This window comes from Excalfactoria chinensis, chromosome 4 (assembly GCF_039878825.1).
Source record: "Excalfactoria chinensis isolate bCotChi1 chromosome 4, bCotChi1.hap2, whole genome shotgun sequence".
Taxonomy (NCBI): domain Eukaryota; kingdom Metazoa; phylum Chordata; class Aves; order Galliformes; family Phasianidae; genus Excalfactoria; species Excalfactoria chinensis.
In genome coordinates, this window is record NC_092828.1 from 29,310,868 (window position 1) to 29,335,772 (window position 24,905).

Sequence of the window (24,905 nt, forward strand, 5' to 3'; positions counted from 1 at the left end):
ACATCAGGAAATCCTGCTGCTCAGAGAGAATGTCTCGCCATGGGCAAGTTTTCTAGCACTAAAATGACCTCTAGTCTCCAGATTAATCAGCATTTCTGTACACCTCTATACAACTTTTTCCAGCTATAAAATCTTATTTAAATATTATGTTTGACATGCATGTGCGTTCTGTATGGACGGCTACACTCTAACATAGCTTTTAGCCTTTTAGTGGACTTACTGCTTGCATGTTTGCCTTCCTGTCAGAAGAACAGGTAGAAGCCCGACAGAATAATTTCTAATATAAACCAGGATGTCTGATGGTTGTTTTCTTTTTGTGTGTGTGTGTGAAATCAGACCTCTGATCAAGATGCTCTTCCGTTCTATTGTTATGCGAATGAACTCTGATGAAAAGTACTTCCACAAGCATTAGTTTCCATGACAAATAATGTCTTGTGTATTTTTTTGTATACATGCTCTTACCTCTGTTAATTAGGCATCTCTTCCTTCTCTGCTGGAGTCCTAATTGGACGCTAAAAAGAAATTGATGCAATTAACGACTAGTCGTGTATATAGCAGAGATAAATTAGGCCAGTACAGAACGTCTTTCAAAGTTAATATTTCACAAAATACACACGAGTCACTTTTGTGTGTTTTCCTTCAACTATGAGCACGTCTCTGGGAGCAGAGGAGTATAGAGCAGCCACAAAAATAGGCGAGTGTTGTGTGGGAGAATGACATGAGATGAGTTTTGTACTTTTAACAGCAAGGATTGCCTCTCTGGGTGGATGAAGGAGTGCATTTGTGAGGGTACACAGAAAAGTCAGTTGTCTTTCTGAATTCTTTAGTCAACAGTTTTACTGTAGGCTTGCCTCACAAAGGCCTGATTTGATGACAGATGGGCAGGAAACTGAGTTCTGTTATTTATGTTTGCTATGTTGTTATTACGTATGTATGTGCTTACATATTTAATACTGTAAGCATTAAGTGAAGCTACGAAACACTTAAGCTGGAAATAAACCAGGCTAAAGCTGAAGCTTCACAAGTCCAACAGATACCACTGAAAGTGCTGAGCTATTTCAACCGTGATAACAGGATTAGGTAAGGTAGTCCGAGTTTCCAGTGATCCACATGTCAAAATGAGAGGCTTTGTTCTTCTTTCTATTGGTTAACAGGCTCCAACTGAGGTGCTGGTTCAGGAAATGTCTGCTTAAAGCCACCTGCATGCTGGAGTGGAGTCAACCATTGAATAAGCAGTCTGCTAGCAGTTTGGACTAAAGCAAGGTGCTGATGAGGGTTGAGGATCAAAGCCAAGTGTTGGGGATTGCAAACTTAATCAATGATCTGACAGTTTGTGAAAGCTGAGTAGTGCTCTTCTGTGTGCTTTTTGAATGAAGCTGAGGAAGAGATTTGGTCTTTGGCAGCTGGCTGAGCAAACTTAATTAAACTTTACTGTCTGCTTTACTGTAATAGGCATCTAAAAAGCTGGAAATCACAGCCTGGAAGAAGAAATTTTGTTGGAGGTTGCTCTTACTGGAGTGATGACTGGCTGTATGCACAGCCTTAGAGGAGTGGGGCTGCGTACCAATGGGTTGTTATTTCTTGGATATGAAGGACACTTTCAGTGACAGAGAGACATGATTAATGACCAGCTGTTTAAGTACCTACTGATTAACAGCTCAGCTTTTAAACAGTTTTCAGTCCAGTTCCCTGCAAAATTTCTGTGCAGAAAGTCCTTTGCCTTCCTCAGCAGACCACCTGCTGTGCCAGTCCTGACTAGGAGCTGGAGACTGAATTGCCTGTTTGCCCCATAGGTGTCACTGGAGGACTAAGCATCTGATGGTGCTTCCTGAGATCTGCCTTCATTTAAAACTATTGTATAAGCTACTGACTTTTTTTTTTTTTTTTTTTTTTTTTTTTTTTTTAATGGCTGATATTTGCATAACGCAGTATTAGTCTTTTGAAGTCCATCTGAGTTATAATTCATCTTCTGTGGCCTCTGTCCTGCTCATTACCCAGCAGTGAAGCAGTGACACCTGCTACTCAGTTCTTGTTGAGATCAGTGGGGAACAGAGAATCAGTTACTCCGTATTGTGATGAGGAATCTTATGCAATAGTAAGATTCAGCAATACTGTGCAAACTGTATCCCTAATGCAAGACCAAGTTCCAGGTTCCACAGAGATCAGCTATGAAGAGATACTTATCTAACTATAGGCAATTCCTAAGTAATCTCTTGTAGTTTTTGCAGTCTTGTACTTATTTTTAGATGCTGGATGACTAAACCTGTGGGATGTGGCACATAAGGTGCCATAATGTAACTGAACTAGAAAGCAGATATTTAAATCTCATTTTCAGGAAGGGCTAAGCAGTGCTCACAGAGGCAGTTCAAACATCTAAAAGGTGTGGATAAGCGTTGTGTAGGTTTTTAAACAATATGGGTGTGTGCTACAAAACAGGGATGCCGAATGCCTGTAGAAGCCTCACTTCTCTGCTGGCTTTCCAAATCAGACAGAAGCCTAACTAAGGGGGATCAATTTTTCCCCATAGGCAACAGGCTACTCTTAGTTTTCAGATCCTATATTAAACTGTTGCAAACTGAGACGCGGACTTCAAGATATCATCAAATGCTATAATGGAAGACTGAACTTACTGCTGCTCTCATTAAAAACTTTCATTACAGTGGAAGCAAGATCAAACTTATCAAGAAACTAAAAATTATGTTCCTCACTTATTTATAGCATATATTTTCTTCTCTCATTAAAAATCAAATTCCTTTTCTAACAAGCTCCTGATACGATCTGTTTAAATTCCAAATCAAGTCTTCAAAAACAGCCTATGAAAATGGGTATCTGAATCCTGATTTCAAACATGGCAGCTGATGGTAAAAGCCCATGATTTTAAAGGTACAGCTGGAGAATCTACATGCAGGTGTAAAAATTAGAGTCTGATACACGAATCTGCAAACTGCTGACATCCATAGCACTGTCTTCTTCAATGGCATAAGGTACAAAAAGTCTCAAAATGCTCTCTGCTCTGCTTTCCTTAGAACTATGACAGAGAAAAGAATGCAATTATCTTTGATTCAGGCAATTCATATCGGGATTTAGATAATGCTTTTTCTGACACCTTTCCTTACTCATCATTAATATGCTCCAGCTGTAGATGGAGTTCCATCTGGTAAAAAAAAAATATACTTATTTTCAAGGATTTAGATCTCTGATAGTGTACCACTGGACAGAACCAGGGCCTACATAATGATTCTTCCCATTGTATTTCTGCTTTATATTCATCATAGAATATAAAATAGCGTAACAGATGGCAGAGAGGTTAAGATCAGAAGGGGACATAGTGATCATTATCTGAGTTACTGGGTAATACAAGCCTCATTGTTACAGCAAACTTTAAATTCTGCTGTTGCTACTACATTTCTGCCTGTATGTGTTACTGACTAGCTGAATGCTGGACAGAGGCCAGCAACACTGACCAGACTGATGTGGCCTTAAAAAGAAAACCCCACAGCCAAATGCATTCTGACATTCAACCTCATGTCACAGTGAGCTTTGCCTTGTCTACAGGGAACAGATTTTAGCTCTGAGCACCTTTACAAAGGCTGAAAAGACTCAGCCCACTCATGTGTGCAGGCTGCTGCAACCCTACCAAGCTGAAATAGTCTGAACTGCTACTCTGCCACAGGGCCAGTAAAAAATTCACTTATTTACAGCATCCCAGGTATTGAGTCTATGTAGTTATAACACTGGCTAATAGAATAAATCAAAATAGTACTGTGCATTATTTTTCCCCTCTTGTACTAGAGGGAAACATCACCTATGTGATTGATTTAAATGCAAAGACTGTACTACCAAATCCAGTGTCAAAAAAACCGCAGTATGTTTTCTCTCCAAAAACTTGTACATACTGAAGTTTACAGAAATCATAGGCCTAAAGCCAGTAACACCTAAAACAATCTCTTCATAACAACAAAATAATTTGCAGGAAGTACAGGTGATTTATTCAGCTGCAGAGACCATTGAATCACAAAGGTAAAAAGCATTTTAAATGACTAATGGTATAGCTTTGATTATTGAATCACAGTTCTGAACTATTGTGGCAACAGAAAGCTCATCAAGGATTTGCAAGTGCTAACTGATAGCTGATACACAAATCAAATACCCAAGTCATTAAGTAAATTGTCATAAAGGAATCATCTAATCTAATCTGACAAAGCAGTAGGAAATAATGACTACAGAAAAGCTGAGCTGCAAAGACCTGCTAAATTTTCTCCCTCATTAACTCTCGCTGAGCTTATTCTTGGGCTGCAATCTCAACCCCACCTAAGTCCTGGTTACACTATACTAACTTCAATGTAAAAAGATGCAGGCTATGCTCATTATGAAGCCAATGCTTTGTATCCAACCTTAGCAATGTACTTATTAACATTACAAGTCTTTGGTGTTTTGAAATCCAAAAGAAAGTGTAACTCACCATTCAGATTTTCCTTTTCTAGTCTCTTCCCAGTACTGGTGGCTCTAAGGTGGCACACTTTATCCTTTAAGTAAAAAAACATGCATTAAGAATCATCAATGGAAGTTTGCTTTAGAAACAATAAATAAATCTATAAAGCTGGATTCTAGCATTCTGAACACTGCCTTGAGTCCTGGGGTGTTTGTTTTCTATCAGCAAGTTACACTGATTCTGGGGTTAAATTACAGAGACTTGAGCTTTAATTTTTTAACATTGGACAACTGCAGTGATAGTGTGAAGCTAATTCGTTATGTTGCAGGTTAACAGTGACAAACTTTTCTATGGCACAAAACATACACAATGAAGAGTATATAAACAGCTATCTTCCTTAAGCAGGGAAATCAGGCTGGGTAAATCCTCCCCCCAATATGATCTTCATGTTAACAACCAAAAAAGACTTGCGCTGTATGCTGTTATCTTTTGCACAGATTAGAGTCCACCTCCTCCCTGTGTACCTCCCCAGCTGAGGGAGCAGTGTTGCTGTTCTCATCTGGGCACTGGACACCCCTACACCACTGAGAACAGCTCATGCTGTGCTGGTGGTGCGTGGTCTGGGGGCTGTACACCTGAACTGTTCTAAGGCCTCACGCTTTTGCTAATAAGTATTCCATTGTGATGACAAAGCTCATAGGATTTTTTCAGTAAATGCAAACAAAAGGGCATTTCATCGGTCCTTGTTAGCAGCACCTGGTAGCTCTCCCACTCCATAGAGCAGCAGAATAGTCTTAGTATTCTTCGTTCTACTAGATTTACTCAAAAGGCAACAATAAACTATTTTTGTTAATGGATGACCTGATATAAAATGAGGGCATAACCTCTTCTTCCAGATGTCTTGTTGGGAGTAATTAACAAAGTTCTTCACTGTGCCTTTCTCCTCAGCCTATCATCTAGCTTTGATGCAATTCTTTTAGTGACTCACTGTGTGGGCTTTTGTAAATCTTGTTTTTGTGCACCTCATTTTACTCCATACACTGAATATAAAAGAGCTGAAGAGCTTTTCTGAGAATTGTGAATTTCACTAGGTAGAATCAACACCTTCAGACAGGCAGAAAGCCTGATGCAGTCAATATATATTAACGAGGTATGTTTGAAGGAGTCGTATTTTTGTTAGCTGACGGGGCTCAAAAGCACATTTATTTTGTTCAGCTACAGAAAGATGGTGGTTTCATAAAAGATGCATGTACCTGTGCCTCGCATAACGGTGTAAAATAAAAATCTTAGGAGATCAACATATTTAACTTGGGATTTTAACCAAATGCAGCAGCACCTAAATTCAACCAAAATAAATTCAGGAAGCATCTCCAATGAGCACCAGTGGAAACAGGTATCTGTGCAATTCAGAAGCACAAGCAGCAAATTCCTTGGGAGCTGATGGGCATATAAATCATGACAAGATAAATCACAGCTCTAATTTTTGATCTCATGTAGGAGCAGAAATACAGGAGTTTGTTTTCCAAACTTCTGACCAAGATTCCATCAAGAAACATAAATATTCAGACTCATACCTGTGGAGCGGTCTGCAGTCTCTGTTTTTCATCCTGCCACTGTTTACATCCATCAAGGACTTCATCCAGAGAAGCTGCCCCCTTTTTCACTTGTTTCTGCACACGGGTAAGATCTTCCCATTCAGCAGGGATGCTGTGTTTCACAGCTTCCATGCCAGTGCGTCTTCTGCATGCTGCTACAACACAACACGTAGACGTAAACATTAGTAACTCACTTCATTCCTTTATGATCTGAGTAATTTTGTCAAAGGCGTGTAAGTGCGATTTTGCCATTTGCCATTAGTTAAACCCAGCATCCATAGGGTGGCTTTCCCCACCCTTCTCTCTCTTTCTCTCATTTCCCCCCCCCCCCCCCCCCCCCCTTTTTTTTTTTTTTCTTTTAATTCCCCAAATGAGAGAAATCCAATGAATCAATGAAGTATCTACCATTAGTCTTTGGCAGCAGAGCAATATCTTTCTTAAACATTTCAATCATTACTACAGCCCGTATCCACAGACTCACCATTAGTGACAGCTCACACAATAATTCCCTTCCAGTGCTAAAGCTATAAGTACAGACACTTTAAAGGAAACTGTTGACATGTTAAGACAGAACATTTCCACAATGTTTCTCCCCCTATTCCTTCCCCAACTTCTAACACTGCGTTTCTCAAAACGTGAGGGTTGAAACCTGGTCAGAAAGCATCGTGAGATTTTACATGATTCTTTTTCTCCCCAGCGGTAATTATTTGATACACTGAGTGATGAGAAGATGTCAGAATCTCTACTTCTCCAACAGATTACAGTGCAGGTGCACAACCAAAGGGAAATGTCAGGGAGATGTATGCGATCAAATTCACTGCTTTGTCCAAGGAGGTGCAGCAGCATGGCTGTATCCAGGATATTGATGTTGAGATGGCTGGGATCTATCTGTGTATGAGGATGTTGCTAAGGGACCACGAAGCACCTGTTTCAAACTGCACAGAGAATGCAGGCAGATTGAGAACTTAAACCATGTTATTAATTGTGTCAGTATTTCTGCCATGTTGTGCATTTATATCTTTTAGTGAGGAAGGACTGTGCGAAGAAAGTGAAGAGAAACAGCTACTGTTTCGTCTCCTTTTGATCACACTCCATACTAGCACATTTGGCCGGATTCTCTATTTTTTATTTCTCATCTCTGCTAACAGTTTCCATTTTGACAGAACGAGAACCCTAATGACCTGCGTCTGAAATGAGCATTCAGAGTTCAGACCAAACACGCAGTAAGATATAGAGGGTATGCCGTTCTTTTCCTCAGTGTTTTAGTGTTCGTGCCAGGTTATGCCAGTAGCACTCCAGCTCCCTGTCACAGAACAACACAGGCTATTGCATGCTGCTCAATATGCTTTAATCCTGATCTACTAGTTAGAAGAACAGTTAAGAAAAATATTCACTCTGCTCATTCATTTTGTATGTAACGTTGCTAGTTACTTTAGGGTACCGTTAAAGGAATTTGGTAGCAACATTTTGATGTGCTACAACTCAAATAACAACTGGAATGCCACCAGTAATTCATTTTACATGGATCTTGGGGCACCCAGGAGAGAACTTAGGCTCCACTCACTGCTGCCTTTCCATGGCTGGAATTAAGTGAGCACAGCTGAGCCCTCCAGTTTTAACTTTACTTGGTTTTAATCACAATGGAAAAAGCAAACAGAAAGGCATAAAGTAAACTCTGGCTCTACAAATCTTTCCCAAAGGACTGCAACTTTTATTTTTCTTTCTTTAATCTGATTCTATTCATGCTGTGATAGCATTAAGGATATAAATCACATGCAGGAAAATAGATGCTAAATCAGTCAAAATCAAGTCGTAGCAATTTTCCACTAGTTCTGCTAAAAAACACCAAAGAAGTTAAAGAGCTAAATTGAATTCTGTACCGTGCTTCCTGGCATTGCAGTACATCTTGCTGTAGTCACTGGGCATTTGAGTGGCTTTTTGCTGAAACACTGCAAAGTTAAGAACATAAGGAAGTTAGTCAAAAACAATAATAAAAGATATGAATTCTGGAAGAAGGACAGAGGCTCACAGAAATAAGCTGGAATGCATCTTATTCTAGCCTAAACGTATTTCTCAACCCACTCGTCAGTCTAATGCTAATTACTTGAAAAATTGTTCTGTTGCACAGAATGGTAGGATTGCTGATAATACAGATATCAAGAAAAGAGCTTTGAATAAAACAAAGTAAGACTTATCGTATTGATGCTACTTATTTAGAAAAAAACACCAACACAGCTCAACCTCAGAGTTCTTCACACGGTACCAACGATAGCTACAGCCTGTATCTTATTTTGGGGGAAAGCTAAGGCAGGGAAACCAATAGTACCAGCTAAGAATGATAGTGCTTAAGTCAGAATACAGGCATACTGTTGTCTAGCTAATACAAGGTCCAAGAACAGCAAATCCTGTCTGCTTTTTCCATAATTCTTGCCCATCACTCCATTGTTGTGAGATGCCCTGAGTATAGCCAGCTGGGTGTGCCCTGAAATGCTGTAAACTTTTGCAGGCAGCATATGTAAACCCAGATGGTTTCTAACTTAACTACTGTTATAGATGCATTTCCCTCTTAATTCCTATTAGTTCTCAGTTCTGATTTTAGTGAAACCCCCTTGATAATCTAGAACAGTACCTTGCAGAGAAGGCACCTTACTGACACTGCTGCAAAGCAGCACGTGGCCATTTCGGTGCAACAAATCTTTGCTTTGGAACCAAGGCCAGGTACAGCAGAGCTGTGCACAAGCAGCATGCTGTGCATGGCACCCTGCAGGCTGGGCTCCTTGCTCATGCAGGCCAAGGAAACCCAGCATCCTCAGTTTGTTCCTTGTCTGCCTGCTCAGGCTGCCCTGTTTCTCTAAGAAAACTTGTGAAATGGAGCATCAAGGGCACGGTGACTTTTAAACTCCGCACATGCCATATGGAGAGGTGAAGAAGGAACAGCTCCTGAGAGGGTGTTTTCTACACAGCAGGACTCCTGAGTATGCCAGTTTAACGAGGAGATGATGAATGAAAACAGCTGGAGACTTGGTGTTCCTGAAAATGTTATCAGACAGGTTAAATGGATAGGGTAAAAGAACTATCCAGGCAGTCCAATCTGTTGATGTTACATCTTTAACTTCAGCCTAATACTGATATATTTTAACATTTGTAATACTGCTCTCTGTGTTCCCCAAAAAATCATCCTAAATGTGGCTGTGGCGTTACTTGAAATAGTGACTTCTTTGAAGAGAGGAAGTGTGGAAGTATCCCAATGCTGAGGTAATGCAGGCAGCTAGAATTTCACTGCAAAAGGAGGAAGAGGGATGCACTCAACAATGTCCCTGATTGGAAAGTACTTTAATTGATAGGCTATGAAATTTCTGCTGAGTTTTGCAGTGTTGGAGTAATCAGAAATGGAATTACTCTTATGGTTTTTCAGAGTAAAACTGTTAAAACCACTTTACGTGCTGCATCTTGCTGAAGTGATTTTAGTTGGCAGCAAGTACTCAGTGTGGGTGAAGTAAATGAAAACAAATTATTCCTGCTTCTGGAATGCCTGGAAAGATGAACACACACTGCTGCATGACTGCCACAAGGTTAGGGAAGACTCGAGTGATTCACTCTTTCATTCTCACTTTTTAATTACTGCTGGCACTCAGCGGAATGAAGTAAACAGGTCACTGTGTACAGAGATATGTCCTGTTCTTGTGGAAAATACGGTGAATATTCCTTCAGTAAAACAATATTATCAATACAGCATATTTGTAGGTATCAGAATGCCATAGTTGTTCAACTGAAAAATATTTTCAGATCCTCTCTGCCATAGATAACCCAACTGAAAAACTGCAGTGCTGCTGCTACAGCATGCATCTTCAACTGTATCTGTAAGATCATAAAGACAGTCCTTTTCAATTCATAATCACATTGTGCCTGGTTGAAGGACCTGTGCAGGTCAAATACTATGAACTAAATATACCTCCCTTTGGTTGCTACACAACACAGAGGGAGTTCTTTGTAAACCTTAAGTAGAAAACCAAAATATTTAAAACCTAAGTCTCCTGCTTCATAAAATGCTCTTCTTGCTACAGAATGGTACAGAACTTGACAAGAACTGTGGTGAGTAGAAAGCGTCTGAAAAGAGAGAATGCAATGTTTTACAGTAGCCATAGTTTGACAGAAAGGAACATGAATTTGATTTTCAGAATGAGCTGAGATTCTAACACAAAGCTGGGATGGTAAGGAGTCATAGTTGCACAATGACATTTTACAAACTGCTTGATGATGGGCCAGTAAGAAGTGATATAATGAAAAATGCAGGCAATCAAAATGTGGAGAAAGTTACATTATGAAAGGGGACAGCTTGTGTTGTTAAGAGGCACGGATATGGTCTGTCATTTAGATTTTACTTTACCTGCCTACACTATGAAGCCACATTACTTCTAAGAAAACACACAGCAGTTTTGCACCTTACACTGTTGATTTAAGTAAAGCTTGACTGATGAACTGATCCTCCAGAAGAACATGTGAGCTAATCATACCGTCACCCTGATGCTATTTACTCAACGCTTTTGGCAGAACAAACGCAAAGGAAGAGAGACAGCAAAATAACCACTACCCACCATTGATTTGAATTCAGTTTGCTTAGGGAAATTAATGATGCAGTTATTCATCAGCTTTGTTGAGCTGGTGTTCCAAACAAAATTATCTACCGCCCTGTTTTGTTTAGGAGACACTCAAAATTAAAATCTGGGGGGAACCAAATCTTTATAGAAACACAAGGCAAATTAATTAATACACCAGGGTTGCACTTATTAACACATCTCAACTTGGATGCAAACTGGAGTCAGTTAGCAAGCTAGCTAGGATGTGCTGCAGTGAGAGGCTCCTATTGTTGCCTACCCCCTGCCACAATATTTAAACAGTCCAACCGTGTGTGCATATACCAAGGCAAATAAAGCTCACAAATTCTTTTTTTTTTTTTTTTTTGGTATGGATTAGATTGTAAATTAAATGTAGCACAGTGAGGGATGACAAATACACAGGGAATAGCAAGGAAAAAATATAGTAGGATGATGCTTTTTATTCAGGAGATGAGAACTATGCAGATGTTTGTTCACATCTTTTTAGATCTCATTTTCCTGTAGCCAGTTTTGTTTGCTTACACCCAGAGCATCCATTGCTCAGGGTGAGCCCTGGAGATGCAATGCTCAGAGATGGTTAAGGACTGTTCTAAAACTATATAAAATATTTCATATTCAAGATTAAGACAAAAATTCTGGTGATTCACATCATCAAATCAGCTAAGGAAACGAGATAGTGTAAGCAGTATGGCCTTTTTTATTTTTCCAAAGCTGTGCAGCTGAGCACTGAACAGAAGCACAGCAGCCCTGTGTCTCTGGCCTAGTCTGGTACAAGTGCTGTGGAGAAGGGATGTGTGTGCTGTGCAAGGTAGCAGAGGTGGCTCAAGGCCCAGAAGCTACACTGTTGCGGTGGCGATAGTGTCTGAGTAAGCTCACAACATCAGAAGGGGAAAGTCTAGCTGAGCCAGTTTGGGAAAACCCTTGACTACATCTGCACTGGTACAGAAATCTATCTGTCCTAAACACACCATCAGATACTCTTAGGACATTTCTGACAGCACACAACAGTCACTTCATCAGGATAAAGACTAAGCAATGTCAAGAACACTCATGGGAACACCACACTGCCATGTTGCTCCAGTACTTGCAGGCAAATACATGTAGCCTGAGTTACAGTTCCAGCATCAGCTGCCCACTGCAAGTCCATGGGCTGTTGTCAGCCTCTACCTTGTACAGCATCATCAGTGAGTAAGGGCTGATAAACTCCCATTTTCCCAGATGAAAAATAAAATGACTTTGCGAAGAATTCCAATGTAATGACAACGTGAAAATAATGCAAACCCAAGCACGCACACCAGCAATTTTCTTTCCAGTCTGCAGTCAGATTCAAAAGCTGCCAAATGCAAGCTCAAAGCTGCTGGAATCACAGCAACCTTGATTAGGAGAGACCACAGGGCGCTGCACATTTTTTCCCCTACAGTAAGGTAAGACAACCAAAGTAATACTGGAACGGCTTTTATAGAAAGGATAAAGAGTGAGTTCGAACATGGTCTCAGAGAACTTGCTGTACCTCACACTGCTGCTCTTGTCATCAGTTAAACTTAGGTTAGTATTGAAAGTGGAAGGACTCCAACAGTATTCTCAGGAATATCTGTTCCACCATGTAAAACATAATTATACTTCTGCAGTCCCACTTCAGAAGAGAAAAGTAAAACGGGAAAGACCATCTGGTTTAAACTAAACAATGCCATTTAGAATGGGTTACTTTTCAACTGGGCTGCATCCTAAAACTGTTTTCTATCTGCTGGCCTTATTCAGTATAATAATCATTAATTCAGTATATGTTATAATCTACCAAAGTTAAGATAGCACATGGCAGACCAGTTCCTCACCAGATCTCTGTAAGGTGTTCTAAGGTAGATGAATAGCGGTTCCTAGTATTTTTTTTTTCCATGGAAAATATTTCTTTGCTTGGAGTTACATAATGAAATTCATCTGCAGTGCAGAATTTTATCTCCACTGGAGGAAAATACTAAAAAAATCCCTTTGTGGGACATAAAGGTTTTGTAGTTTGCATGTGCTCCAAGGCTTCACTTTGGGAACATCCTCTTCAGAGCATTTAAACCATCTGCATAATAAGAATTTTTAAGTCAGGATATGACCGTTGTAGTTCTCAATAATCAGCCAGATAATTTTCTAAGATACTAACAATTCTGTTTTGGATTTTTTTTTCCTCATTACAATTGGGTTTGTCTATCCTGGACATAAATTATTTTGCCTCCCTGAAAACATTTACCGCCTGCTACTTTTTCTGCATACCCTGTGAATTTGATGAGCAACTTAAATGTTATTTTCTTCCAGAAAAGTAAACAGCAAATATATTCCCCAATTCTTTAACCCTCGTGTGAAGTTCCATGGACAGCTATCTTTATATAGTAAAATGTTTCCATTGCACAGAGGGAAGATGCATTTGTTCAAGGATTCATGAGTGTTTTGTACAGCAGCAAAGGCTACAACATATGAAGTTTTAGTTCATAGAATCATTGTGGTTGAGAAAGATTTCTAAGACCATCTATTCCAACTCTCCACCTACCATCAATATTTCCCTCTATGTCTCTCAGGACCACACCTCTGTGCTTCTTGAACAATATCCAGGGATGGTGACTCTACCACTTCCCCACGCAGCCTGTACCAATGCTGTAGGACAGAAGTCCATGCTGTGGAGAAACCCTTTGGTCTCGGTGCTCTCTGACATGAGATAAATGATCCAGCTGGGACAGGGCTGTAATCCTCATGCCCTGGGGGAGTCTGCTAGGTTAGACTTCAGAAGTGGTACAGATGTATTAAAGAAACCCACACACCTGTCCTGAGAACGTACTGTGGGCTTAGGTTTCCCACTCAAAGTGGTATCCAGTATGGAGTATTTAAATTTCACTGTAAACTGAAAACACAACACCTTTATACGCTTGTTTAACAGTTGTTTTGGCAACACACCATTAAAAAACAACAGCAACAAATAACCAACCAGCACTGAAATAACCAACAACAGAATACTAAGCAGCTGAGGAATTGAAAGGGAGCACATGAAGAGTGCACACCATCTGGACAGCTAGTTATTAGGCACCAATTTGCATCTCCATTGACTGAAGAACCTTCCCCAGATAAGACAGAATTCTTGCAGTGTTCCACATTAAACAACAAACGCAGTATGCTTAGCAGTGACCCTTCAAAAATTTGCACACTCAATAAAATGTTGAAAAAGGAATAAATGAAAACAACCCAAACTTACTGGAACACTTATGCTTTAAATCTTTAAAGTCACTCATATTCCCCAGATTTATTTGTCAGCAAATCCGGGTCAGCTGTTCAAACAATAAATTGCAGTAGCTCAGTTAGGCCTACTTGCATATAGTGCCTACGTTTCAAAGGGTAGATCCTACTTTGAAAGCAACAACAGAAAGGGTTTGCAAAGCCCTGCTCTCCATTAATTAAAAGTTCCACTCTCCTAATTTACACAGCACCAAGTGGTAATCTACACAGAGCAGGGTTTTTGCTTACTGCAAGCTTGTGCAACCATGTATTTGAATGCTACTTCTAATTACAAAGAGGGCTATTTGCTTGCTCTCTTTGTTGCTATTCTCATAGAAACAGTGCCACTTTTGCTAAAAGCAGAAGATACTCTTTCATAACTTTATGGACTTCAGCGTGTTCTGAGCGCTGTCATGGGAATTCAGCCACTTGCTTTGTTCTGATTGACAGAAAAACTAAATTAAAACAGAAGCCCCAAAACACAATCCATTTTTGTTATGCAATGCTTACACTATTTTTTTGTCAATAAACAGGCCCAGTTTTCCATCCCCTCTGTGGATCCAACAAAGAGAGAAAGAAATCCTTCTCTTGCAGCTCTGCAAAGAATTAGCACAACAGCCCCTGTAAGTCATAGAGCTCAAAGCTTGTTTCTTCTGCAAACTCACAGAGCACATGAGGATCAAACTACAGGTGACTGCACAGCCTTAATACAGCTCTTCTGTGAACCATTCTCAAACCCCACTTTTCCCACAGAACCTGTGTCTTAATGAATATCAGAGGGCAATGGTTCTGAAGATCAACCAAAACTGTGTACTGAAGATGACCCGTTTCTTACACAAATATTATCTGATATAGAATTTAAAAGGTATTTAGAGAATGGAGATGGAATACAGAATAGAGAAGGATGCCTGGGTAACTAAAAGCCGCTCTGTGGAACTTCTCTCTCCATCAAGGCCCCAGCATAACTCCATACAAGCCACTGAAACTAGCACAGGCTCACGAGTATCTGATATCAGGATGCTGACTCAGGATTAGATATGCTAATGAATGTGAAGTTCTGACCACTTGTAGCAGCCACTGAAAACAATGGGATCTCTGCTGTGAATGAGTAAAGTGCTGCAGAGCAGTGTTTATCCAAAGCACGGCATTCTATTTACTTCATACTGGGTGTCCAAAAGCTCAGTGGATAAGGAACAACACTGCACCTAGGGCAGGCAGGAATCACATTTTAATCAAAAATGTGAATGAAAAACACTGAAGAGTTTTGCATCTTATGCTCATCCACTTTAAATACCCGATGAAACAAAACACCTGGGATAAACAGCAGGATGCAGTTACATATTTAAGGGTCATGTCCTAATGTTTGTGGCAGGGAAGTAAAACTGCTAAATGACCTTAACTTATAACTTTTTAATTCTTTGACTCTGCATCTTCAGCAATGTTCTTTTAAACATAATATATGAAAACAAAACCTAAAACCATCATCTATTCATTTGAGAGATGAATAATGCCTATATGTACTAGCCACAGCAGTTTTATTTTACATCAGATAAATTATAAAGCAATGGATGCAAACACATGCAGATTTTAGTGATGGATTTGAATAAAATGTTCCAGTTCTTACTGCTGAAACAATCTTTTCTGTTCCGATTATAAGCTTTTTTAATATACTAAACCAGAGACAGGGATATTGCTAGACTGGAGGAATAACTTTAACTGTTGCTGGAAAGGACAACAAATAGCAAGAGAAATCTTCTAGCTGAATTTTTGTCACTTCTGCCTAACATCTCACTGTCTCAGAAATACCTGCACAAAACAGGAGAGTGAGAAACCCTTGAGCTGGAAGCAGTGTGACTGCAGGGGAAGCAGAGGCCTAAATGGTCAAGTGAAGTGCTTTTAATTTTCTCATCTGTGGTGCAAATAAATTAACTTGAAACAGAAGCTGATTTCACAGAACAGTAGTAAAATAATTTGTCTCCTGCTACTTGCTTATAAATGCCACCCCATGTTCACGTATATGGTATATAAGCACCATAGTCCCATCAAAGCAATTGTGCTGAAAGTCTCCTCCTTATCGAACAGATAGGGTAGACAAAGCAGAAACACTTCAGTGCAACAGGAGACAGTAAAAGCAACCTTCCAAATAAGGCATCTTCACAGTAAGGGTTTTCAAGTCACTGGAATGTTTATGATGGAAGACCAGGATTCAAGACACTGCCCTAACCATTCCAGTAAAGGCAGGCATTTCAAGGCTTTTGTAATTTAACAGACCCCCTGTACACATCCATTCTTGCATTACTCTCTCAATCTACTGTAATGATTCATCCTTATGCCTCCCAAACCTGCTGAAGAAAGAGCAACTAAATGATGAAGACATGAACCCACGCATTCCAGCCCTCACCTGGAGTTATACAGCCTGAAGCTAGCTAGGAAGAATAAAACAGATCTCTGACTGAAACAGGAATTACAAAGGAGGTACTTCTCTCTGTGATAGGAATATTTGGGTAGCAGTAGACCTGTCTTAATGCCAAACATTCACTGGATAGAGTAAATAAGCTTCTGGTTTCCTTCTGAAACCTATTTTTCTATCATTTATTCTTACAGATGTTCTTACACATCTGGAAGGTTCCTTTAGAGAGAAGATTGGAAGCGCAAACATCAGGTAATTGGGGGCTTATGCAGAGATTCCCTGAAAGTTCACAAGAGCTTCTGTTACTTTGAAATTTGGCTTCAATCTGAATTAGGCTAAAAGATGGCATTACGTTTCCAAGAATTTTCACAATTTTTCACAGAAATGGTAAAAGGAGACAATCCTTTCTCACATGCTAATTTCTAGCATTGCAATAAGGGTATTTCAAAGGAGTCCTCACATCAGCATTTCTCTCTGCTGTTCACATCAGGAAAACATGGTTAATGAAGAAATACGGTTAACATCTCTCTCAGAATTAAGGCAAAATAATTTGATGAAGAAACTGAAAGGAAAAGCTGCTTGAATAGTACATTCTGTATTATACTGTTAAAACAGATACACTCGCATCTAGCACAGTGATTCTTAATCTCTTCCATCACTCTGTCATAACGTTTTTTTGTAAAATTAAACCAAAAAAGCCATGTTATCTTGGATGCAAATTGAAAAGTATCATTAGTCAGACATGTTCTCAGCTCATTTGAAAGGTGCGAATAGGTAGACTGAATCAACTGATTTGCTGGTTTGAAAATAACTGAACAAAGATCTTAGTCTTTAAAAAAAATATTATTCATAAAAAAGAACAGATGTCCACATTCTATCAGCAAATACAAAACAGCAAGCACCAACCTTGTACTATATATGGAGTGTTCTCATGTCTGACTCCTGAACATTCAGGACGAGGGGCAGGAGCAGGAGGCCTGTTGATGATAAATGATTTGCGTTCTTTCCTTTTCTCCTCATCTTCCTCATCCAGTATCAAATCATACAGACATTCATCAAATTGCACAAAAGTGTATGGGTGGTCCTCATCCTCATCTTCCTCACACGCATCTTGGTCTTCTCTGTAGCATGCTGTCTTCAGTCCATGTTCTGTTTCACTTCTCTCCTCCACAAAATTCCTCTCTGAAAAAGTGAAAAATGCTCCATAGGTGATAAAGAAAGGATATTACAACTTAATTTATGCTTCAGATTTTCCTAATGTAACTTATAGTCCTTATAATTTCACTTTTAAACTAAGGTACTCCAGTTTTCACAGGCTTCATCATCTAAGTCAGTATGAAGGATATCTGAAAGGAATAATTTCAGCTCCAGGGCCTCCTCCTGATTTCACATCAGATTATCAAAATTAGATGCTAATATATTAGCTCCAAAATAAATCTTATTTAAGAGCAATATGCTGCAGTTTCTCCCACAAGAGCCATAGGATCACCTTTATTACTGATGTGGCCAAGTAAGGAGTCCCTGTGGCTGTTGGCATTTTGGGAAATTGCTGTTTGCTGCTGCAACAGTAACTTAAGAATGGAAACTTCTGTAAAACACTGGGTTTTGTCTTTCCAACATTTTCAATGTCCCGTTTATTCTTGAGGATTTTCTAGAGAGGTACTATAGGGAAAGGTTAAAAAATTAAACAGCTCTCTAAAGGATAAATGAAAAAAATTATGCTAAGACCATCCAATACTCCACACCCAAGTGATCTCCTTGGGTCTCTCCCTACATTTAAGAGTACATCTAAACAGAACTTGCTGCTCTTTAGGTTTTGCATTTTATAGCTTTAAAAGGAAGTAATAAGTTTTCTCGTACCTGGGTTTGTTTGGGTTTATTTGTATTAAAACTCCCACAAACTGTTAAGAATGAGGAAGCTGTTAAAGAAACTGCCAGTTCCATAGTTGTTCTGACCTTCCTTGTGCTGACCCTATCCTTCCTGTGCAAACAGCAAACCTCTGCAGTGAGCCACCTTTTCTTAGTGTGTTAGTGCACTGTATACATCTGTATCTGTATATGGCTGTGGTCACTGCCATAATTTTAAATCCTTTAGCTGCTATTTAAATAATTGTTTTAACTGTTTGTGGGTTCGGAGAAGCTGAACAATGCCTACAAGCCTGATACGTTTACAAATGAGATGCATCCTTTCAAAACAGCTTGTGATATTAATACATATTAATAAGAATTAATAACACGTATTTTTGCTCTGATATATTAAAAACAACAACAACAAAAACAAAACAAAACAAAACAAAAACACAAAATGAATATTAAGCTACCAGATTTAATATGAAAAATATTTTGTTTGCATTCCACTATGGAAGTTCTGTTTCTTTCTCTGCAGAATTTTCTCTTCTAACCCCCACAGGGGGCACTCTCATGCTACTGCCTAAAAAAGACTTCAAAAGAGGGGATTTGCCTTTTAGGTCTTCCACAGCAATAGCTGAAGAAAGTGGCTGACTAAAAATATGCAGCAGTGACTCACTGGAGCTCTTCTTTGAAAGTAAGTATCATCCCAGTTTAGAGGGATCCTGATACCCCCATCCTCACATCCCAAAATGAAACGAAATGAAACCAAGCCCAACACCTCAGGAAAATTCACAGCATGTCTTAACAGCACGTCTTAACTGAACAAGTCATGCAGATGTGTTTTGAGCTGCACTGGCTTTATCAGCACAGGACTCAGCAAAGGACACTACACAGCAGAAAAGCTTTCTCTGCTGGTTGGTATCCATATGCAGATATATAGACAGAAACCAGCATTTGGCAGAGAGCAATGCATCACTACTTAATGTTGTAGCCATATAAGAGCTATCCCAAGATAGGCATTTATATCAAGCTTGCACTAAAAAAATCCTGTGTGTCAAACTTGCCCCCTCATTTGTGCACATATTTAGCTACAGTTGAGTATTGCATAGCAAGCAAAATGCATCTGCAGTAGCAATTTTATCCTGTTTCTCTTAGTTTTGGAATCTGCAACGTGCTGCATAAAACCAGCTTTTTCCTTCACAGCAGAAAATAGGAGAAAACCAACCCCAAGCAGGCTATAAACTGAAAGGCTATCTCTGTGTACTTGTGTGAACATCAAAGTCCTTCATTATGGTAATTCAGGATTCTATTAGATTATGCCACACTTAAAAACAGAGTTTGTGCACACACTTACAGGTAGAGTCCACAACAAGGTTTTTTTCCCACATGATTTTTAAAGACTGCTATTTAAGCTTGAATTCTTTCGCATACTTATTTTTTCCCAATGAGAAAAGCAAAAAAAGGTAAACACTCCTGAAATAAATGAAAAAAGTATTTTCTGCTTCTCATACTTGAATAACCTACAGCTAAACATCTTCGATTTTTACTATCTGATGACAGTAAATCATCAAAAATGGGCTGAAATATTTTAAAAAATAAGAAGAGAGTCAAAGCATTTCATTAAAAGTCACATTTTCTCCCTCTCTTTTCTGTTCGTAACACAGTATAGTGTTAGATTTCTCAGCACAACGTTGGCTTAACTGAAGTAAAGTACTGTGTTACTTCATTCTCTCATTTCTGCATTCTATCTGTGAAATTACAAACCTCATTCAGCCATGATAGCATTTCACATTTTTAATGTAGATAAGTCTTAAAAATTAAGAAAAAATGCAAGTTCAGTGTTTCATCTCAGAAGTCTATTGTAAATCCAGTATCTTGTGTTATTTAGTACCTTTCTGAGATGTGCAGAGCGAGGAAAAGTTGAAGCCTGAACCCAGCACTACAGTAGCAGCTGACTTACCTGGTCACAAAGACCTTGACACAGCAAATTTCATAGGCATGTTTGTGTTGCAGAATTAGGATCATACTGACTAACTGCTACTATTAGAAGTGATTTTATGCAATCTCTACAGCAACACTTAATGTGCTTGCATTCATGTTTGTATCTGTGGTTACTTTCCTGCCAAGATCGTACCTTGTGACAAATGGTGCAGCTCATCCTGTCTCAGGGTGCCAGGCAGATTTCGAGGAGGAGGTGGGGGTGGTTTCTTGTAGAAGAAGCATTCTCTGCTGTTTTCTTCATAATCACAGTCAGGTATGCTGGCATACAAATTGTCAGGACTGTTGACAAAGGTGTAGGAATCTTCTTCCTCAGTTTCCTCTCCACTGTCTTCTACATCACCTTTCTTTTCCTTATCGACCCCAGCTCCTTGTTGACATTTTGATCCGATTCCATGTTGATCTCCTGGGTTCTGCTCAACTTGTAATGTTAAAGAATGCATTATTTCATTTAACGTTTGCTAACTTGAAACATTTTCTGTTCCAAGGATTCCCACAGAAGCAACACAATGGCTAATAAAACTTTTATGAACTAATGCAGCAGAAAGACTGTCAAATACATACTGCCAGTGATCAGCTTTTAAAATATTTACCAAATCAACAGTGGAAGTTTTTATTACATCTTCTACTCTGGTGCACAACACCTTTGTGCACGCAGTACGCTCGACTTTTCTGGAGCTGCTGTCAGAATGAGATCACACACACTTACCTTGCCTCCAAAATATGTATTGCTTGATTTTCAGTGCAGCACGGTGCACTACTTAGGAAAGCACGTTACACAGTTGTGTAAGCTATGGCTTCATTTTACTACAATGGATTTTGGATGCTTATTTCTATCTCTGTAAAATGAAACAAACAGTGCCCTTGGAGACGTGGCTGTACTTCCGTGGAAATTTTGTGGGGTTTCTAGGTTTTCAGGGGGCTATGGACCACAGCTTTGTGAAAGGATGAACTTCCAACGCTAAGTACAGCATCAAGATTTGGGTAGTCCATCTCAGTGGCATAAAGTAAACTATAAGGGCCTGTCAGCAGAATTACAGTCAATACAGAGCTGGTAATACAGAGCTCTTTCCATTCTGAGTTACCCCTCGGGAAGGTCTTTATTTCACCACTGATTTAAGTGGGAGATTAGTGCATGTAGTTGACTAACATGGCCAGCTGCTACAATTTACATCTTTTTTCTCCATGTGTCCACTCTCAGGTGCTCCCATACACAGAGGAAACATGATAAAGACAGTAGATATATATCAGGGCTAATAGATTACTAACCCACATTTCAGTGTCGATACCTAGACGTGCCAAAACAGCAGGCTTAAACACAGCAAATTTATATACAGAATATGAGACAGTTGGAAAGATAAAATTGCCAACAAACAGATAAGACAAAAACAAGATGAAGTTTAGCTTCATAAATCCACGATGCTGCAAAAATATATCTAACTACAAGAAACTGTCATCAGTAAATGCAAACAAACAACTCTGCATTTTTCCAGGGGAATACATATGATCACACAGATTAGCAACAAACCCATGATCAGTCTGTATTTAGGCGTATGAAGATCAAGATGCAAAATATCTACTACCTGTGCCCCAAACAAAGGAGTTTCCCACACCTGCAGACAGTGTCTTCTCTTACATAAAGTTTCTCTGAGAACCTGGAGAATTCAGCTGTTTTCCAGATGTGAAGGAGAGACCAGAAATTTGCAGAATTTACCAGGAACACTGACTGCACTGTGATTGTCTCACTGAGTGATGATTTTGTCATTACTACTGAATCCCTTGCCTGCCTTCCCCCATCTCCTAGGACATCTGTCCTCCCCAGAAGTAGGAATAACATGGAAATTACAAGTATTAAAATAATATGGCCCCTGTGTTTGTCAGTAATCCCACCCAATGCAGCACATGATTTGTGACGGAGAAAGATGTCTCACAACATGACTTACTCATGGCCGGTCGAGCTTCCATGCCTCCCATAAGGACATAAGCATCCTCATATTCCTCTTCCTCCTCGTGGCTGGTGAAATCATCTGTTGTTTTAATCTACAAATCAAAACAGAGTAGGGTATATATTTTTAAACAATATTATTAAACAAAGCCATATAAGGTCAATGAAAAAAACACTATTCTGAGAGAAGCAGCCACATTTTCTTATTTAGGTTCTGCCAAAAAAATCTTCAATGTTTTACTAAGGTTAAATAGGAGACCAAAACATAATGCATTTACAACTGATGCAGCAGTACACATACCTAGTACAGACAGAAGGAATGTGTGTATTTGGGTACACATAAAGTACATGAGGTACTGCCATGAAGCAATACCCAAGGAAAGATTCAAGCTAAATCATCTCTGCTCAGCCATCCATCAGTTCTCAGCTTTATTCCAAACTCCAGAGCACCCACTGGTAATGAGAGAGATCAGTAGCAGAAAAACAGAAAGTCTATAGGACATTACTGAATAGCCAGAGGGTGCACAGAGTACAAGAAATCTCTGGAGAGCTCACTACAAACAGCTCCTGAATCCTAATGGTTGGCACCAAAAGCCACATATACATTGAAAAACCAGAAACAGAACTGTAAAGCATGTTAGCATTTTCACCTCAACGCCCAAATGAGGCAAAGCACTGCTTCTTTTTCCTCTAGAAAGCTATTATATTCAAAATTTGGCTCAAGAGGGTCAGATCAATTGGTTCTCTAAAATGCTATCACTGTAGTTCTTCCAGTAGAAGAGGTAGAAACTTGGACTCATCCACAGCCACTAAGAGCAGACTGACTCATAATGCAACCACAGACACTTCTGTTGTCTTAAAACTTACAAAACACACCTGTTAAGTGCTGATTTTCAGAAAAAAATGGAGTCACAAAAGATGACTGTTGTTTGTTTTTTTTTTTTTTTTTCCAAGGAACTCAGCAGGACCCCAATTCCAGTGAGAATATAATACAGAACTATCCTGCACAGGCTCAATCAAGACCTCAATAATTACTGAGGGATTCTGATGCACAAAAAATTAACTCTGTGAGTTTGAACATGTTAATCCAGATGAGTATATGGAGACAGTATGCTCCATACATCCAGTCTGCAAGATTAATTGCAAGTAGACGAGAAGGTGGAGAAGTCAAGAGAGATAACTGATGATATCTTTCCAGATGCTGCAGACACTGATTCTCGCAGTCCTGTGCCAGATTCTCAAGAAGTTTGTTCCCAAATTCTATAATTAATATCAAAGGGTAAAAGGGGAAAAAAAAAAAAAAGAAGAAACTTATTTCTGGGGAAGCGAGAATGCCTTCTTCCCTGCTGCTCTGTTACACAGGCATCTCATGAGCGTGAGTCTTGCAGCAATGCATCCATTAGACAATGCATCAGGTGCCTCCCTTGCTTTCTTTTTTTCTCCTCTGAGGATATTGCCTAGATCTTCACTAAGTTATATCTGCTCCCAGCACTAAAATATTAATCTTCGTCTTTTGTGCCCAAATGGAGAGCCCCATTCTATCTGAGCTTCCCCATTGTTTAGCTGGTTCCCCTATCTTTCACAGAAACAGGATTATCTATAAGTGTCCTGAGGTTAGCTGCATGTGCTTAAATGTAACCATTCAACTGGGAAGAAAACAGGTCTTCTGCTGTACTTCTTGGGTGACACAGATGATCTCTGCAGGAGAAATCAAGCAAGCAGAGCTCTAGATGTAATCACTCCCTCTATTATAGTAGAGGACTGTTTCAGAAAAATTCTTTCAAGGTGTTCATCTTTGTGAACATGAAATATGCACACACACACACACACACACACATATATATAATATATATATAGTAGAAAGAGGTCAAAATGGAAACAGAGAATGGAGCCATAAAAATAAACCTCGTTAATAGTGATTACCAGTAGAGGAAACAACTAGTTCTTCCTTGTTTTCTTATTACACATACATATTTCTCAGCTGAAAGGAACCTGGGAACTCACAGAAAGCCAACAGAATAGATATGCTTAATATGTATCTTTTAAACCTGAATGTTTTGGAGGATTAAAGGTCAGTTTAGTGGCTTCTCTGATAATGCTGAATCTTAAAAAAGCCAGGATGACAATCAGAACTTTAGACACTTATTACACTTCCTAAAGGAGATACAAAAAAGATGAATAGACAGAGATTCTTTATCTGGACTCATACTACTTCATGTATAATGATTATGTATAATGTATGAATTAATTAGAAACCTCCTGCAACACAATGCCTAGAAATGCTGTGCAGCTGAAAATGGGGCAAGACCAAAGGCAGTGAGTGCCCTTCTGTCCTTCCTTGTTTCAGGATAGTAAGTTACACAGCTGAATCAGAGTAACACACCATGGCAGAATTTGCAAATGTTTCCATGCCACCCTGAACGATCATATTTCTTTCAGGACTGGAGTGTTACATGCACTTCGTCACAGACTTTGAATGTAGTAGCTCAGCCAGCACGATGTTCCTACAGTAGAATTTAGGGTGTGGTACACAATATCCATGCAGACATGAACTTTGAAGTCTTTTGAGACTGTCTGAAAATAGCTCTTTGGTGTACACTAGGATTTCTTATGGGTTTCAAGCAACCATCAGGAGGAAGAGCTTGCTTTAACAGAAACCGGTATTATAGAAAAGCTGGAGAAACGCAGTTGCTGTCCATAAAGATCTGCCAATGGAGGACAACCACAAATGGCAAGTGTGAGTCAGCAAGTAAAATCTGCTTACTTCAAGATGCAACAGGAATACTGAAAGTGCTCTGTCAGACTGATG

At 39.4% G+C, this 24,905-nt stretch overlaps 1 protein-coding gene across 1 annotated transcript in view; it reads right to left on the reverse strand.

Annotated features, from left to right (window-relative positions):
• Positions 1-24,905, reverse strand: part of BANK1 (B cell scaffold protein with ankyrin repeats 1) — a 126,508-nt gene that overhangs the window by 2,564 nt on the left and 99,039 nt on the right. Inside the window, exons 8-14 of the mRNA XM_072335627.1 lie at positions 22,095-22,191; positions 20,288-20,572; positions 17,209-17,484; positions 7,908-7,976; positions 6,007-6,182; positions 4,463-4,526; positions 463-501 (exon numbers count right to left, since the gene is read on the reverse strand). Coding sequence (XP_072191728.1) covers positions 463-501; positions 4,463-4,526; positions 6,007-6,182; positions 7,908-7,976; positions 17,209-17,484; positions 20,288-20,572; positions 22,095-22,191 — 1,006 coding nt within the window. The remainder of the gene's footprint in view (positions 1-462; positions 502-4,462; positions 4,527-6,006; positions 6,183-7,907; positions 7,977-17,208; positions 17,485-20,287; positions 20,573-22,094; positions 22,192-24,905) is intronic.